At 44.2% G+C, this 15,690-nt stretch overlaps 1 protein-coding gene and 4 non-coding genes across 5 annotated transcripts in view; all 5 read right to left on the bottom strand.

Annotated features, from left to right (window-relative positions):
* Positions 1-13,725, bottom strand: part of LOC147015101 (uncharacterized) — a 30,949-nt gene extending 17,224 nt beyond the window's left edge. Inside the window, exons 1-5 of the mRNA XM_085849539.1 lie at positions 13,631-13,725; positions 13,045-13,216; positions 6,710-6,840; positions 1,971-2,075; positions 759-865 (exon numbers count right to left, since the gene is read on the bottom strand). Coding sequence (XP_085705665.1) covers positions 759-865; positions 1,971-2,075; positions 6,710-6,840; positions 13,045-13,216; positions 13,631-13,633 — 518 coding nt within the window. The 5' untranslated portion in view covers positions 13,634-13,725. The remainder of the gene's footprint in view (positions 1-758; positions 866-1,970; positions 2,076-6,709; positions 6,841-13,044; positions 13,217-13,630) is intronic.
* On the bottom strand, positions 489-590 carry LOC147015105 (small nucleolar RNA SNORD16). The gene has a single exon (XR_015050397.1). It is a non-coding gene; the product is annotated as a small nucleolar RNA SNORD16 (small nucleolar RNA).
* LOC147015104 (small nucleolar RNA SNORD18) lies at positions 1,246-1,313 on the bottom strand. The gene has a single exon (XR_015050396.1). It is a non-coding gene; the product is annotated as a small nucleolar RNA SNORD18 (small nucleolar RNA).
* Positions 6,457-6,558, bottom strand: LOC147015103 (small nucleolar RNA SNORD16). The gene has a single exon (XR_015050398.1). It is a non-coding gene; the product is annotated as a small nucleolar RNA SNORD16 (small nucleolar RNA).
* Positions 12,055-12,122, bottom strand: LOC147015102 (small nucleolar RNA SNORD18). Its single transcript, XR_015050393.1, has one exon. It is a non-coding gene; the product is annotated as a small nucleolar RNA SNORD18 (small nucleolar RNA).
* Positions 13,726-15,690: the final 1,965 nt, after the last annotated feature.

Raw genomic sequence — 15,690 nt, 5'->3', positions numbered from 1 at the left:
GGAACAAACTTTGCAGTCGCCTTACCAGTCAGGGGCAGAATGTTGCTGCCAAATCACAGCCGGATCAGGCCAGCTGTTTGGCCAAAGAAGTCGAAGCATGACACGGACAGAGAGATGGACGATGCACGATGACAATACCTTATTTGGAAATCCAATTCCAGACAAGTTAAAAAAAAAATCAAGTGTCATTGGATGATCGAGATGAAACAGCACGCCAGTTACATAATGAGTGTGCACGGCATGCGAGCGGAAACATTTGTATTTTGTCTGGACAGGCCCACAGAGCGAATGAAAACGGATTCTGGTACAATAGACGATACTGCAACCTTATGCTAAGAGTGCCTCTGTGCACGCCAACCGACACGACACGTGGCAGATCAGGTGGCAAAACATTCGAGGAATACATTCCAAGCACCGCACCCAGCCTTCCAGAAAACCGGAGTAAATGGCACACAAAAATCAGTGACGACATCCTCATGTGCGGGTCTTGCTCAGTCATTTAGTTGGCAGCACTCGGGCATGGCGGTTTATCGACGGCAGGCTACCGTCCCCACTCACGTCGTCAGGCGCAAATTACATCCATCATAGCAAGGCACAGAGCAAATAGACACATTCGAGTCGGTCCCCTCAAATGCATCAAAAACAATTCACTTTTTGACTGAAAACTAGAAAAATGAGACAATGGACAAGAACAATGAAAGAATGGATGTAAATCACCTTCACTCAAATCACTGTTTGCATTATCTCAGAGAGGATACATTTCCAAAAGCACCCTGGCCAGAGCGGTGAGTACCCCCTCCACAGATACGGGGGATTCGAGCAACGGTTCGACCAGTACCCCATGACTCGGCACTCGTCTGGTGACCTGCACGCCGACACACAACACAGGGTCAACACGAACAACATACGGAATGTATTTAGAGCACACACGACAAAATACATATCTACAATTGCCACGACCACACTGGTCATCTCTTGGTAACACGATGAGTTCTGTGTAAAAAGTGGTTTACAAACGCCACAACTTTCCCATCCACCACCACTGAGCCAAAAGCGCCATTCACACAGATCCGTCCACAGCAGCAAAGTCCTCACGGCGATGGGGTTCACAGATGAGCTAAAATACAAAGCCAACTGAACCAAATACCACTGAATGGGCAGTCGACAAATTACATGCGCAAAGGCAAACGTTTAACTGTGGTAAGAGCAACGACGGCAGCCAAAATAGCCAGAAGGCTTGGATGGAGGCTCAGGACATCCTTTGTTATCACGATGAATCAACAACACGGACCAGATGACTCTCATCACTGCCTCCTCAAAATAATAAATTAAATACCCCTCCATAGTCTGGTTGACAACTTCAAACCGTAAGGAGGGAACTGCAATGTACATCTCCAAACCGATAGATCAGCACTGAAAAACTAGAGTAAACCAACTTACATCGGGACACAGTGAACAGAACTTACAACTTGCACCTCGTTATCCACCCAACACTGATGGCTCCGTTGAAGAAATTGACCAATCCAGAATTTAAAAAATGACGTGGAGCGAAGGCCGCACCTCCTCCAATAACAATGTTATTCTATATTGACTCGACAGACCCTCAGTGATCATGTGGACACTTCACAATACATTATAAGTTCTTAGTATCCAGCTCGTTTAACCCCTTCATGACCAGGGCACGCTCGCGGTTTGAACCCAACAGCCTTGGCGCTGACCACGTCCAAAGGATTAACCAAGAGTCATGCACATCGACGATCTTCAGGCGTACCCCGATAGCATTTTTGCATAATTACACATCACAAACATATTTTTCCCTTCAAGAAAACACCACATGTGCCTTTTTGCATTCTCTTGTATCGGATAGGATCACAAAGTTAAACAATTTGGGATGCAAATTCAAGTACCAATCCTATTAAGTGAAAACCAAATAGGACAAAGCGAATCACCAAAGACAGATGGGATCTTACCGGTGAGGCCGACCTCCTTGCGACACATGGAGCAGTGATTTGCCCTGGATTTGATTTTTTTTTCACTTTGCTCGGCGACATCGGTTGCTTCTGCAACCTGTGCTCCTGGGGAATGAAATAAGGCCTCAAATTAATGAGGTCAAAAGCAAAATACAACCACAACCAATACAAGATCTCCAAAAGCAGTTCCAGAAAAAAACATTAAAAAAATTAAAAAAAAAAAAACCATGTGACCTACGACATCAAATGTGTGACCCTTTTGTTCCTCAGACAGGCAGTCATACGTGTAAAGTTTCACCTCAATATCAAAATTTTTTTTTTTTTAAACAATATGGCTGCTGAATCACATGACTGATGACACCCAAAAAAATTTCTGTGGAACATTTTATCCCTGGATAACCCGAAAAAAAAAATTTCATGATCAGATGTGGCATTCCACATACGCAATTATGAAAGAATGAAGGCATCTATGAGGTCATCCAAAAAAACAAAAAAAGTGGTGCCAGGCACAACAAATCCCACCCATTTAAGGCATAAAGTTATTTTGTGGATCAAATTTAAATTTGATGCATCCTTAACCTGAATATTGATTATAAGGAATAGAATAAGGAATATTTTAGTCTTCGTTTGAAGTCAAACCATTTTTGACGAAGTTATGACCATAAAATGATTTTGACCTTTCAAGGCCACGCAAGGTCAAAGGTCATGGTATCAAATGAAAGCCAATCAAGGACTTGATATATGTCTTCCATAGTAAGCACGCATATTCCTAACCTTTTTTGATTTATAATGGAAAATATGTAATTTTGTCTGATGACGATGACCCCCAAAACTTCGGACCCGACCGATCTTCACAAATATGCATTTTCACTGTAGGAATGGGTAGGATTATAAGTGACAAATAGAATAAGGTTCACTATAAGCTTAGTTTGAAGTAAATCAGATCATTTTTGACGAAGTTATGAGCGAAAAACGATTTTGATCTTTGTGACCTTGACCTTTGATCCAATTGGACCCAAAAGTTAATGGGGTCGTCCAAGGTTCATTGCCCACCTGTGGATTAAATTTGATAGTGTTTGTTAAAGCCGTTTTGCCATAAAGTTGCGAACAGACAGACAAACAGTCATAGACTGGTACTTACGAAATTGTCAACTTGACCTCTGACCTTGTCTAATAAAAGCTGTCTCTTGAGAAGGTAGCGACGCAAACCAGAAGTTTCTACGATGATTCTGTACCAAACCATCAAAAATCGAATGTTTTGGATGTTTGACCTCACTGTGACCTTGACCTATGACCGAATTTGACCAAAATCTAATCATCGCTCGCCACCACCCTCCTGAATCACGTGGTGCAATTTGACATTGGAAGCTTCTTCCGTTCTCGAGTTATCATTTTTTGGATGTTTGACCTCACTGCAGCCTTGACCTTTGACAGATTTTGACCAAAATCTAATCAGCACTAGCCATCAGCCTCCTGAATCAGGTGGTGTAATTTGACATTGGTAGCTTCTTCCGTTCGAGTTATCTGTACCAAACCATCAAAAATCGAATACTTGACCTCACCGTGACCTTGACCTTTGACCGATTTTGACCAAAATCTAATCCGCACGAGCAATCACCCTCCTGAATCACCTGGTGTAATTTGACATTGGTAGTTTCTTCCGTTCTCGAGTTATCGTGCCAACAAACAAACAAACAAACAAACAAACAAACAAATAAACCAATGTCACCCGCAGGGTGACCCGTATCTTGCCAAAAGGTGACCACGTGTGACTTCTTTAAGGTCACACTGAGGTGAACAGAGCTGCTATCCACCAGGAGCGACTCCTTGAGGAATATCTGCCTACGAGAGATTCCGATGAGAATCGTTCTACAGAGTAACCATGAAAAATATGCGTTTGCCTCACAACGTCACCAAATGACGTCATAATGTCTCAAGCTTGACATATCTAGAAAGCACTCATCAAGGTGTTCAATTTGAGGTACCACACGATATGGTTCCTAAAACTTGAAAATTTGACCTTGGGGTCAAATACGTTTGACCTCAGGCGCTAACCATGAAGGTCAAGGCCAATTGCCACCAAAAATTAATCAGCTGAGCGCCAGACCATGAACTATATTCCCATGAAGTTTGAAGACGATACGATCAAAATTACTCAAAAAATAAGGGTTTCGTCGACTCCCCTGGTTTGCGACAAAGTGACCTTGACCTACAAAATTGTATGTGCTGAAAGGGACCTCTATAGGCCTCTGATATGCGAAGTTACAAAAATTTCCAATGATGACTGTGCTCTGCAGAATTTTTTATACGTGATTACAGACAAACAAACAAAAAAAAAAAACATACAAGCTGACTAACATATCTTGCAAAAACTTCGTTTTGGCAAGATAACAAACAAACAAACAGAAACGGAAGGCATCAATATACTTACGAAATCTTTAGATTTCGTAAGTAACAAACAAGCCGGAAGGTGGACATGGGGAGTCCATCAAGTCGAATTTAGTCGTTACGAGCCAACAAAAGCGTCCATAGCAACGGTTCTTTCTCACACATAACTAGGACATACCATGAACCTACCATACCAGTTTCATGTATGTCTGACTCAGTCTCTGAGATATAATGAACTTCGTTTTTTTTCGACCAGGGTTCATTCAAAGTCTATCTTCTCCGACAGTTTTCATCGGAGCGGGCTGAATTTTTTTGTCAGGGAGGCTGAATGTGTTGCTCACAAATGATCATAGTTTGATTTTCGATATTTTTATTTTTTTTAGACAATTTCAAAGGCCGTTGCTAGGCAACTGAGGGGGCCATAGCAACAGTTCTCAAACGTGCACAACGAGATCATGGTATGAACCTACCACCAGAGTTTCATCAAAATCGGCCTACGATTAACAGAGTACTGGCCTGGACAGACAAACAGACAGACAAGCCGGTAGGCGGACATGGATAGTCGACTACCCAATAGAACCTGACGCGATGGGCCCGTTCGATGGGGAATGACCTGAGGATTAAGCACAAGAAAATTCATGATTCCAGTCTATCTTCAAGGGTTAATGCTGCAGATTGTTTTTTCGTTAAAATACCCCCACATTGAGGTTTTTGGGCCGTTGCTAGGCAACGGAAGGGCCCATAGCAACGGTTCTTTCTCACACATAACTAGGACATACCATGAACCTACCATACCAGTTTCATGTATATCTGACTCGTAGTCTCTGAGATATAACGAACTTTGTTTTTTTTATTGTTTTCGACCAGGGTTCATTCAGTCTATGACAGTTTTCATAGGATCCGGCTGGAAATTTTTGACAATATGGCTGAATGTACTGCCCACAGTCGCTCGTGGCCCGATTTTTGATTTTCGGAAAAATTAATTTTTTATGATTTTTCAAAAATTTCAAAGTCCCGTTGCTAGGCAACCAAAGGGGGCGTGAGCAACTACTACCTACGCCGCACAACAAGGTCATAAATTGGTCCAACCACCCAAATGTCATTAAAATCGAACAACTGCGAGGGGGTCAAAAATCCCCGACAAACACACACACAGACAGACCACGACCAACAAAATAAGGGGAGATCAAAAAAAAAATTAGGAATTTTTTTTTCGACTCCATCGACTACCCAACAGACAGACATTACGACGGAAAACCTGACAATAAGGGGAGATAGATTGACGACCCAACAGACAAACAAACTGGACGATTACAATATCCCGCTCTCTCCCTCGAGGGGGCGGGATAAAAAAAACCCCACATTCCCATGAGTACTTGCCCTGTGCCAAGTTTCAATTTTTTCGGTGGTGCGGTTTCACAGATAGAGCGGTCCAGTTTTTTTCAACATGGTTCACATCATGTGACCCGTGGTCATAATTATTAAAACATTCTAATTATCATTTCATCTGTGGTAGAAATTTCATCTCAATCCGACAAATCACATAACATGTTTGTGTGTGTGTTTTCTGACTTCCTTCTTGGAACGATGGTGCAGTAATTGGTCTTTATTTTGATGTGACGGGAACAAACTTTGCAATCACCGTACCAGTCAGGAGCGGAATGTTGCTGCCAAATCGCAGCCGGATCAGGCCAGCGGTTTGGCCGGAGAAGTTGAAGCAGGACACGGACAGAAATGGACGGTGCACGATGACAATATCTTATCTGGAATTTCAATTCCAGACAAGCTAAAAATCAAGTGTCATTGGTTGATCGAGACGAAACAGCATGCCAATTACACAATAAGTGCCCACGGCACGAGAAAACATTTGTATTTTGTTTGGATAGGCCCACAGAGAGCGAATGAAAAAACGGACCCTGGTACAGCAGACAATACGTAATACTAAGAGTGCATCGGCGCACGCAAACCGACACGACACAGTGGAGATGAGGTGGAAAAACGTTTGAGGAATGCATTCCAAGCACCACACCCAGCCTTCCAGAAAACTGGAGTAAATGGCACCCAAAAATCAGTGACAAACAGCCTCATGTGCGAGTCTTGCTCAGTCGTTTAGTTGGCAGCACTCGGGCGTGGTGGCTTATCGACGGCAGGCTACCGTCCCCACTCACGTCGTCAGACGCAAATTACAACCATCACAGCAAGACACAGAGCAAATAGACACACTCGAGTCCGTACCCTCAAGTGCATCAAAAACGATTCACTTTTTGGCTAAAAACTGGAAAAAGTAGTTTTGAAAGACAATGGGCAAGAACAATTAAAGAATGGATGCAAATCACCTTCACTAAAAATACCGTTTGCATTATCTCAGAGGATAAATTTCCAAAAGCACCCTGGCTGGGGTGGTGAGTACCCCCTCCACGGATACGGGGGATTCGAGCAACGCCTCGTCCATTACCCCATGACTCGGCACTCGTCTGGTGACCTGCACGCGGACACACAACACAGGATCAACACGAACAACATACGGGTTGTATTTCGAGCACACACAACAAAATACATATCTACAATTTCCACAACCACACTGGTCATCTCTTGGAAACACGATGAGTTTCGTGGAGAAAGTTGTTTACAAACCAGCTACAAACGCCTCAACTTTCCCGCCCACCACCACCGAGCCAAAAGCACCATTGACACAGATACGTTCACAAGAGCGAAGTCCTCATGGCGACGGGGTTCACAGATGAGCTAAAATACAAAGCGAAATGAACCAAATACCACCTTATGGGCAGTCTACATATTACATACGCAAAGGAAAATGTTTAACTGTGGTAAGAGCAACGATGACTGCCCAAATGGTCAGAAAGCTAGGATGGAGGCTCAGGACATCCTTTGTTATCACGGTGAATCAACAACACGGGAAAATGATTCATCATTGCCCCCCCCAAAAAATTAAATACCCCTACACAGTCTGGATGATAACTTCAACCCGAAAGGTGGGTACCACAATGCACATCTAAGAACCGATAGATTAGCACTCAAAAACTTGAGGAAACTAACTTACAACAGGACACAGTGAACCGAACTTACAACTTGCACCTCGTTATCCACCCAACACTGATGGCTCCGTTGAAGAAATGGACTAATCCAGCATTTTAACCAGAGTTGGTGTCAAAACCACCCAATGCTCGCCTGTTTATACATTTATCGTTTTTAAAAGACGAGTCTAATAATTAATATTTTTTATAAAGCATTGCAGTGAAGTATAATTATAAAGCAATATATGTATTTGTATATTGTAATCAGTAACAAGAGCGCAAGTGAGCACAATATACGCCCGAACAAGAAGGTATATACAGAATTGTGCTACTTCATGGAAAACACCATCCTGGTTGCCATGGCAACCACTTTAGATGACGAACGTATGTCGCAACACCATCTCCAGTCTGTACCTATTTACCAAATAGGAAACGTGAAAGTTGAAAACTTCAGGAGTTAGAGTGCGGACAGGAACGGACGACCGGTATCACATAATACACCCCGATGTATATATATATATATATATATATATATATATATATATATATATATATATATATATATATATATATATATATATATATATATATATATACATTGGGCGTTTAAAAAAAAAAAAAGTGTGGTAGATAAAAACATAAGAAAGGAAACCAGAGAGGGAGCACTCGGGAGAGTGCAAAACCTCCGCCGCCAATACTGCTGGGTCACTCAAGTGAACCTTATATCTTATTCATTAAATATGATGTCAACAGTACTGAGAGTTATAGTTCTTTTATCCAACAATTTTTTTTTTTTGGGGGGGGGGGGGGTTGGAAATCACTTAAAACATGAAGAAATGCAAAAAAAAAAAAAAAAAAAGTTTTTTCTCGAACAATTTTTTTGGGGGGGGGGGGGTGGACCAAGTCCAAAATCTTATGGCATGATCCTTGGACCATACCTAACCCCCCCCCCACCAAGTTTCGTCGAAATCCGTAGAGGAGTTTTTCGGTAATACTGTTCACAAACAAACAAACAAGCCGGTAGGCAACAAGGGATTCGCGAGAATCTAAGCACTGGATACGATGCTTTTCATTCTTACCGATCCACCGACGAAGATTCATTGCCAAGATGTATTGGTTCACATACAATTGTTCCTCTGCCTGGAAAGATTTTTCGTATCGAGTATTTTGCCAACTAGCACTCCTCATATAAAATGACGGTAAATAGACACCCTATTTTTGAAGGACTACCATTTGAAAAATAATCGGTTTGCTGGTTTGTGCTGTGGAGCCTCGCGTTCACACACACACACACACACACACACACACACACACACACACACACACACACACACACACACACACACACACACACACACACACACCCGATAAACTTCTCTCAATGTTCTTGTTTGACCACACCTCCTGAGCCACAATATTTTTCATAAGCCACGCCCACTTTCCAACAATAAATAATTGGAGGTGGTGTGTGGGTCGTGGAATCGTTTTTGGTAAATAAATAAATAATTGGAGGTGGTGTGTGGATCGTGGAATCGTTTTCGGTAAATAAATAAACAATTGAAGGTGGTTTGTGGGTCGTGGAATTGTTTTTGGAAAATAAATAAATAATTGAAGGTGGCATGTGGGTCGTGGAATCGTTTTCGGTATAATTAATAAACATATTATATTATTAGAAATCCACAAAGACAGAAATGCCGGTGATTCCATTTATTTTGGATCCTTTTCACTTTGGTCAATAACGTTTGGATCGAGGAGAGATCGAAGGTGGAATGACGGTGGAGTTCCTTACAAACACTGTATACACACCTTAAATGACGGCAAATTGACACCCGATTTTTGAAGGACTACCATTTGAAAAATAAAACCTCAATCAAAAATTGGCTCGAGTAAAATTTTCTAAATATCTCGAAGTGTTTAATTCCGAAGTCTCATTTCTCTACATTCAAAACTGAAGGACAAGTATTGAAAATATTGTACGCGGTTTTTTGGCTGCTGTTCAGCAACAGGGGGTTGCGAGGCAACGAAATTCAAACACGCACATTCCCAGACCATATTGCAACTGTTGGCAAAGTTTCATCGAAATCGGTTCGCTGGTTCGTGCTGTGGAGCCTCGCGTTGCAGACACACACACACACACACACACACACACACACACACACACACACACACACACACACACACACACACACACACACACACACACACACACACACACAAAACCTGACAATAAGGGATATCTCATATATAGCGAATCCAACAAACAGAAAGGGGTGAAAACAGTAACCTCCGATCTTCGATGGCGGAGGTTAAAATAATTTGCATCAAAAAATTTAACATTTTCACGCTGACGCTGACACCGGGGGTATCGCTATAGCTCTCTGTTCTTCGAACAGGCAAGCTAAAAATGACACGGAGCGAAGGCCACGACTCCTCCAATGGTAATGTTATTCCATTTTGACTCGACAGACACTCACTGATCACGTGGGTACTTCGCAATGCATCACAAGTTCTTCATACAAAGCTCATTTGGCCCCTTCATGACCTGAGTTCACTTGTGGTTTGAACTCACCAACCTTGGCACTGACCGCAGAAGATTGCCAGTTCTTTCGCACATAGTTCACGATGTCGGGCCGGATGGAGGCTCAAAACACGGCGGCAGGACCACAAGTCAGCGCATCGCCTTTCTCATCGTACAAACTCACCAAGGGCCGGCAGCACGCCTGTCGGGGCAATGGGAGCACACACAGCATTTGTACACATTATAGAGAAAAAAATTTCGGCAATCCATGAACGAGAGAGGGCTCAAACAGCCTCACTAAAACCTGCCTTTGGTTCACTCACACAACACCCATCAGCCACACCACGGATACGATTGATCATTTTCACACAGAACACGGAGAAAACTACGGCAGGTCGTCCATTGGGACCCAAACAAAATCACAAAAAAAAAAGAAAAAAGAACTAGCAGGTTGAGCGCAACACGAGACCCAGGCTGACAAGCTGTCAGGCCTGAGTGAGAGTAAAACGCACCGAGCTAATAATTTTCCAACACAAGGGTAACCGAATCGACAGTTTTACAACCAGCAAATGCCATCAGGGACAAAAACAAACAAACAAAGAATGTGATTGCATCACAGCATGAGTAAATCCTCCTGTGCATCCATCTGTGCCTCAGTGGCTCCACCAGTGTGACGTCGGCCCTCCCCGCACGCGTTGGAATCTCCGAGCATCAACGTATCCGCCTCCTCAGGAAAAACCGCTCGGCTGTCTGGACTGATGGTGTTAAGTACCCGTCACCACATTTTGGGTCGGGGAGATCAACTTTAACTGCCAGCACCGACCGTGACAACATAAACAAACTAGAAGGGCACTTGGTCGAGCGCATACCTCCGCCATGCAATGCGTGATCCATGAAAACCTATCAGGCCCAACACATTTTGGAAAATTCATGCTATGTATTGTTTTTGGCCACATCTCTCAATGGTGAAGAATCACTTTAAAGATTAAATAACTCTCGGATCCAGATTTTCACCAAAATCGAATCAGTTTGTCCTTGTCACACACCCAACTTCCCCACCAAATTTCATCCGAATCCAGCAACAACTTTGAGATATCCTGCAGCCAGACGGTGGAGGTAACTTGAAGGGCACATTCGAACTGTGAGTAATTATGTCAAGGCCCAAGCCACCCCATGCTCAACCCATCGATGTGAAACAGAGTACGTCATTGACTCGCCATGGGGGATAAAAGATTCATCACGAAAACGCCATCGGTTGTCGTGTGGCAGCCACGTTCGCTTAAAGGAAAAAAAGGTTTTTTAAATCCTCTAAAACCAATTTGCCTATCAATTTAATACCAGACATATACGATTCCACTACCGTCGGTGCATATATTTTGATAACAATATCAATCACATGAATTCCAGCGATTTTGATTTCTCAGGAGAATGAAAAAAAAGAAAAGAATTTAATCTCTAAAATCGCTTAACCTATCGATGCGACACTTTACAAATATGATCAACTGCCCTTGTTGCATATGTTGCAGTAACGATAATACCATCATTCATGTGGTGGCAGCAAAATTGGACTGAAGGGGGGGGGGGGGAACCTTACATCGATTCTCTGAAATGGCTTAACAAAAACATGAAACTTGACAGGTGTCATCGACTCCCCATGTGGAAGATAATTTGATAATGACATCATATGGTCGATGGTAATAGATATCGACGGTGGGGGGGGGGGCAATTAGGATAGTGCCAGATAGTGATAGATAAAGCTCATATAAATCAAGCTTCAGGTTATATTCATGTGGATAAGTACAACAATTTTGTCAATATTTTCACTGAATTTTAATTTGCATCATTCAAATCAACAGACATTAACGAGATCCAGATCTTAATGAAAAATATAAAAAGGTATGAACAGCAGCTTTCATTGGGAGTGCTGGCAAGACTTGCCTTCTAAATATCACTCCACGCATTTAACTTCAACAGAAGAACCGCCTCCTTGGTCTTCTTGTGGCTTTGCACTTTGTCCTCCACAACCAAGGGAACCTCAGGTATACCTTGAATGGCATGGCCTGTGGAGGTGAAGAGATCAGAGGTCGTGACTGAGAAAAAGGTAAACAAAGCTTTTGGCGAAATGGGCAGAAGGCTCGGATGGAGGCTCAGGACATCCTTTGTTATCACGATGATTCAACAACACGGACCAGATGACTCTCATCATTGCCTCCTCAAAAGAATAAATTAAATACCCCTCCATAGTCTGGATGACAACTTCAAACCGTAAGGCGGGAACTACAATGTATATCTCCAAACCGATAGATCAGCACTCAAAAACTCGAGTAAACCAACTTACATCGTGACACAGTGAACCGACCTTACAACTTGCACCTCGTTATCCACCCAACACCGGTGGCTCCGTTGAAGAAATTGATTAATCCAGAATTTTAACTCGAGGGGGAGCACTCGGTAGAGTGCAAAACCTCCGCCGCCAATACTGCTGGGTCACTCAAGTGAACCTGATATCCCATTCATTCAATTTGACGTCAACAGTGCTCACAGAGTTATAGTTTGCAACTTTCCCTTTTACATACTCAATTCATTCGTTCTCACTACTCAATTCGTACTCCACATACTCAATCCATTCTCTAAAATAAAAAATTGTTGGAGAAAAAAAAAAAAAAAGACAAAATTTTGGCTTTTTTTCTCTAACAATTTTTTTTTTTGGGAGGGGGGGTTGGAAATCACTTAAAATATGTAGAAATGAAAAAACAAAAATTCAAATATTCTTTCAAAATGCCCGCCATAGCGGCCATATTGGACTTTGGACCAAGTCCAAAATCTGATGGTATGATCCTTGGACCATACCTAATCCCCCCACCAAGTTTCGTCGAAATCCGTCCAGGAGTTTTTCCGTAATACTGTTCACAAACAAACAGAAAGGGGTGAAAACAGCAACCTCCGTCCATCTTCGATGGCGGAGGTTAAAAATGACATGGCGCGGCGCGGTCACGTGGGGACAAGGCCGCGCCGGTCACGTGAGGGCAAGGCCGCGCCGGTCACGTGGGGACTTCGCAATACATTACAAGTTCTTGGTATCCAGCTCGTTTAACCCCTCCATGACCAGGGCGTGCTCGCAGTTTGAACCCACCGGCCTTGGCGCTGACCGCGTAAGGTTGCCGGTTGTTCTTTCGCACGTTGCTGTGCACGAAGTTTACGATGTCGGGCCGGATGGGGGCGCGAAACACGGCGGGCAGGACCACGTGTCGGCCGGACGCGTCGCCCTTCTCACCGTACACGGTCACCAAGGGTCGGGCGCACGCCTGTCGGGTCAATGGGAGCACACACAGCATTTATACACATTACAGGGAAAACAAAAATTTACCAATACATGAATGAGAGAGCTCAAACGTCCTCACTAAAACACCAATCAGCCCCACCACGGACACGTTCGATCAGTTTCACACAGAACACGGAGAAAACTACGGCAGGTAATCCAGAGGGAACCAAACAAAAGTAATAAAAGAACAACAAAAAAACGACCACGTGGCAGGTTGAGCGCAACACGAGGCCCACGCTGAGCACAACTCTAGGCCCAGGCTGACGAGGAGTCAGGCCTGAGTGAGAGTAAAACGCACCGAGATAATTTTCCCATACAATGGTGACCATACCGACTCTCAGAGTTTCACAATCGGAAAATGTCATCAGGGACAAGAAAAGAAAGGATGTGATCGCACCATGTCGTGAAAACAAGCGGAGCCCGAGAACGCGCCGCGTAATGCCGACACAACCGGAAGCGGAAAGAGTAACGATGAAGATTGTGAAGGGGAGGTAAAATAGTGCGCCGCGTGTGTATTACTCCGCGACCGAAGCACCGACGGCTTATCTTCATGTTGTTGTTGTTGTTGTTGTTGTTGTTTGTGACGAGATTTGTTTACACATAAAACCAAAACGGATCCTTCACGATAATATATTTCACGGACTTGTGTTTGTGTGTTTGTTTGTTGGGGATACTCCTACAGTTGTGGTCCATTTACAACCAGACTTGCTCCAGAGGATTAGCATCACCACAATTAATGTGAAGGGGTGTTTTTATCTTTGCCGGTGGTCTCGGGGTGGTGGGGGGAGCGGACGCAAATTCTGCATGTAAATGTGAATCGTGTGGCGCCGCCTCCAGGTGGGGGGAGGGTATTGCAAGTCATCGTTTTCAGTGCAGTCTTCCCGTCTGAGATGTGGTATCAGTCGTTCATGCGAATGCCTGCACACGTGGGGGCACCGAGGCGTGGTGAAGGAGGGTCATGTGACCCACCCATGTCCCGGTGCTGTGCCAGTGTCCTGACTAAATCTGTTGTTCCCACTCCAGAGTCTTCGTCCCTATTTTTGAGTCCATTACAGTGGCGACGAGGATGTCTTCGTGCATCGGCATATTGCAAGAATACGCAGTGGGGGAAGATTGGGAAGACAATACCGATCGTCTGGAGCAGTACTTCGTGGCAAACAAAATGGACTCCGATGAGGACCCTGAAAGGCGGCGAGCTGTGTGACTGACCGGATGCGGCGCCCCGACGCACAGCCTCATCAAAGATCTTCTTGTCCCAGCCAAACCTTCTGACGAGTCGTATGAAGAGCTCGTCAATCTCGTGAAAAGACATTCTCACCCTAAACCGAGTCAGATCGTCTCAAGATATAAAATTTATACCCACCATCGTCAAGATGGTCGGTAACCACCGAGTTCGTGGCTGATTTACGTAGACTCGCCGAACATTGTGAGTTTACAGATAAACTCGAACAGATGTTTCGTGATTTCTTTGTAACAGGCATCAATGACGACTCAATTCTGCGGAAACTACTTACTGAATCCGACCCCAATTTGGTTAAAGTCATGGAAATAGCCACTGAGTGTGTGGTATGCAAACTACCGAGAACCTGCGTGTGATCTCGAACAAGTCAAAAGTTATTCAGCAGGACCCATCGGTTAACAAGGTAACCTTTGGATCCAAGCAAAAGTGTTTTCGCAAGCCACCAAATTCACATCCACCTCCTGACATTTCTGAATCTACCCGGAAGGTTGGGGTCACTTGTTGGTATTGTGGTGGTTATCATCAAGATTTCCATTGTCGGTACAGGAATTATACCTGTGACAACAGTGGGAAGCGGGGACACTCGAAGTGTCATTGTTCTCGATCCAAGTCGAAGAACTTGTCTTCTGCTTATCACATTGGGGTGAACCCTGATGCAGCGGACGATAGGTCACAGAGCACAGCCTGCAGCCGAGAGTCAAGTGAGGAACTTTATGAGGTTTTCTCTGTTGGAACAAAGAGCTCCGATGATCCAATTATAGTTGATGTAACAACCGATAAGATCCCGGTGAGGATGGAAGTTGATACCGGCACTTCCAGATCAATTGTGAGCGAGAGCAAGTTCACCTCCATCTACCCTCCGAGAAAGGCTCCTCCGAGAAACAAGATGCAGACAACATGCAGACAAGACATGGAGTACTTGGTGATGCCTCATGGACGAGATGGAAAGTGTCGAAGGCACGAATGCGGCTCGTGACAAGCCGATGGTGTCGGATTCGAGCACCCAGCTCGAGCATGCAGCGTGGCAAGATGGTGCTCGTACTCCTATCGGCAGTGCTCGCGCACGTTGCGTGGCAGGATGGCGGCGACGTCCTCCTTTTGTCGGCACCGCTCACGCACCCAGCGTGGCAAGATGGCCGCAACGACGTCCTTTTTGGCGGCACACCTCACGCACGCAGCCTCGGTGCGTCCAGCCCCTGTAAGGTCGATGGCACAGG

The sequence above is a fragment of the Eptatretus burgeri genome, chromosome 12 (assembly GCF_056783735.1).
Source record: "Eptatretus burgeri isolate ZD-2024b chromosome 12, Ebu_testis_v1, whole genome shotgun sequence".
NCBI classification, from domain to species: Eukaryota; Metazoa; Chordata; class Myxini; order Myxiniformes; family Myxinidae; genus Eptatretus; species Eptatretus burgeri.
The sequence above is the reverse complement of the archived record's forward strand: the minus strand, read 5'-3'. Positions and strand labels throughout refer to the sequence as shown.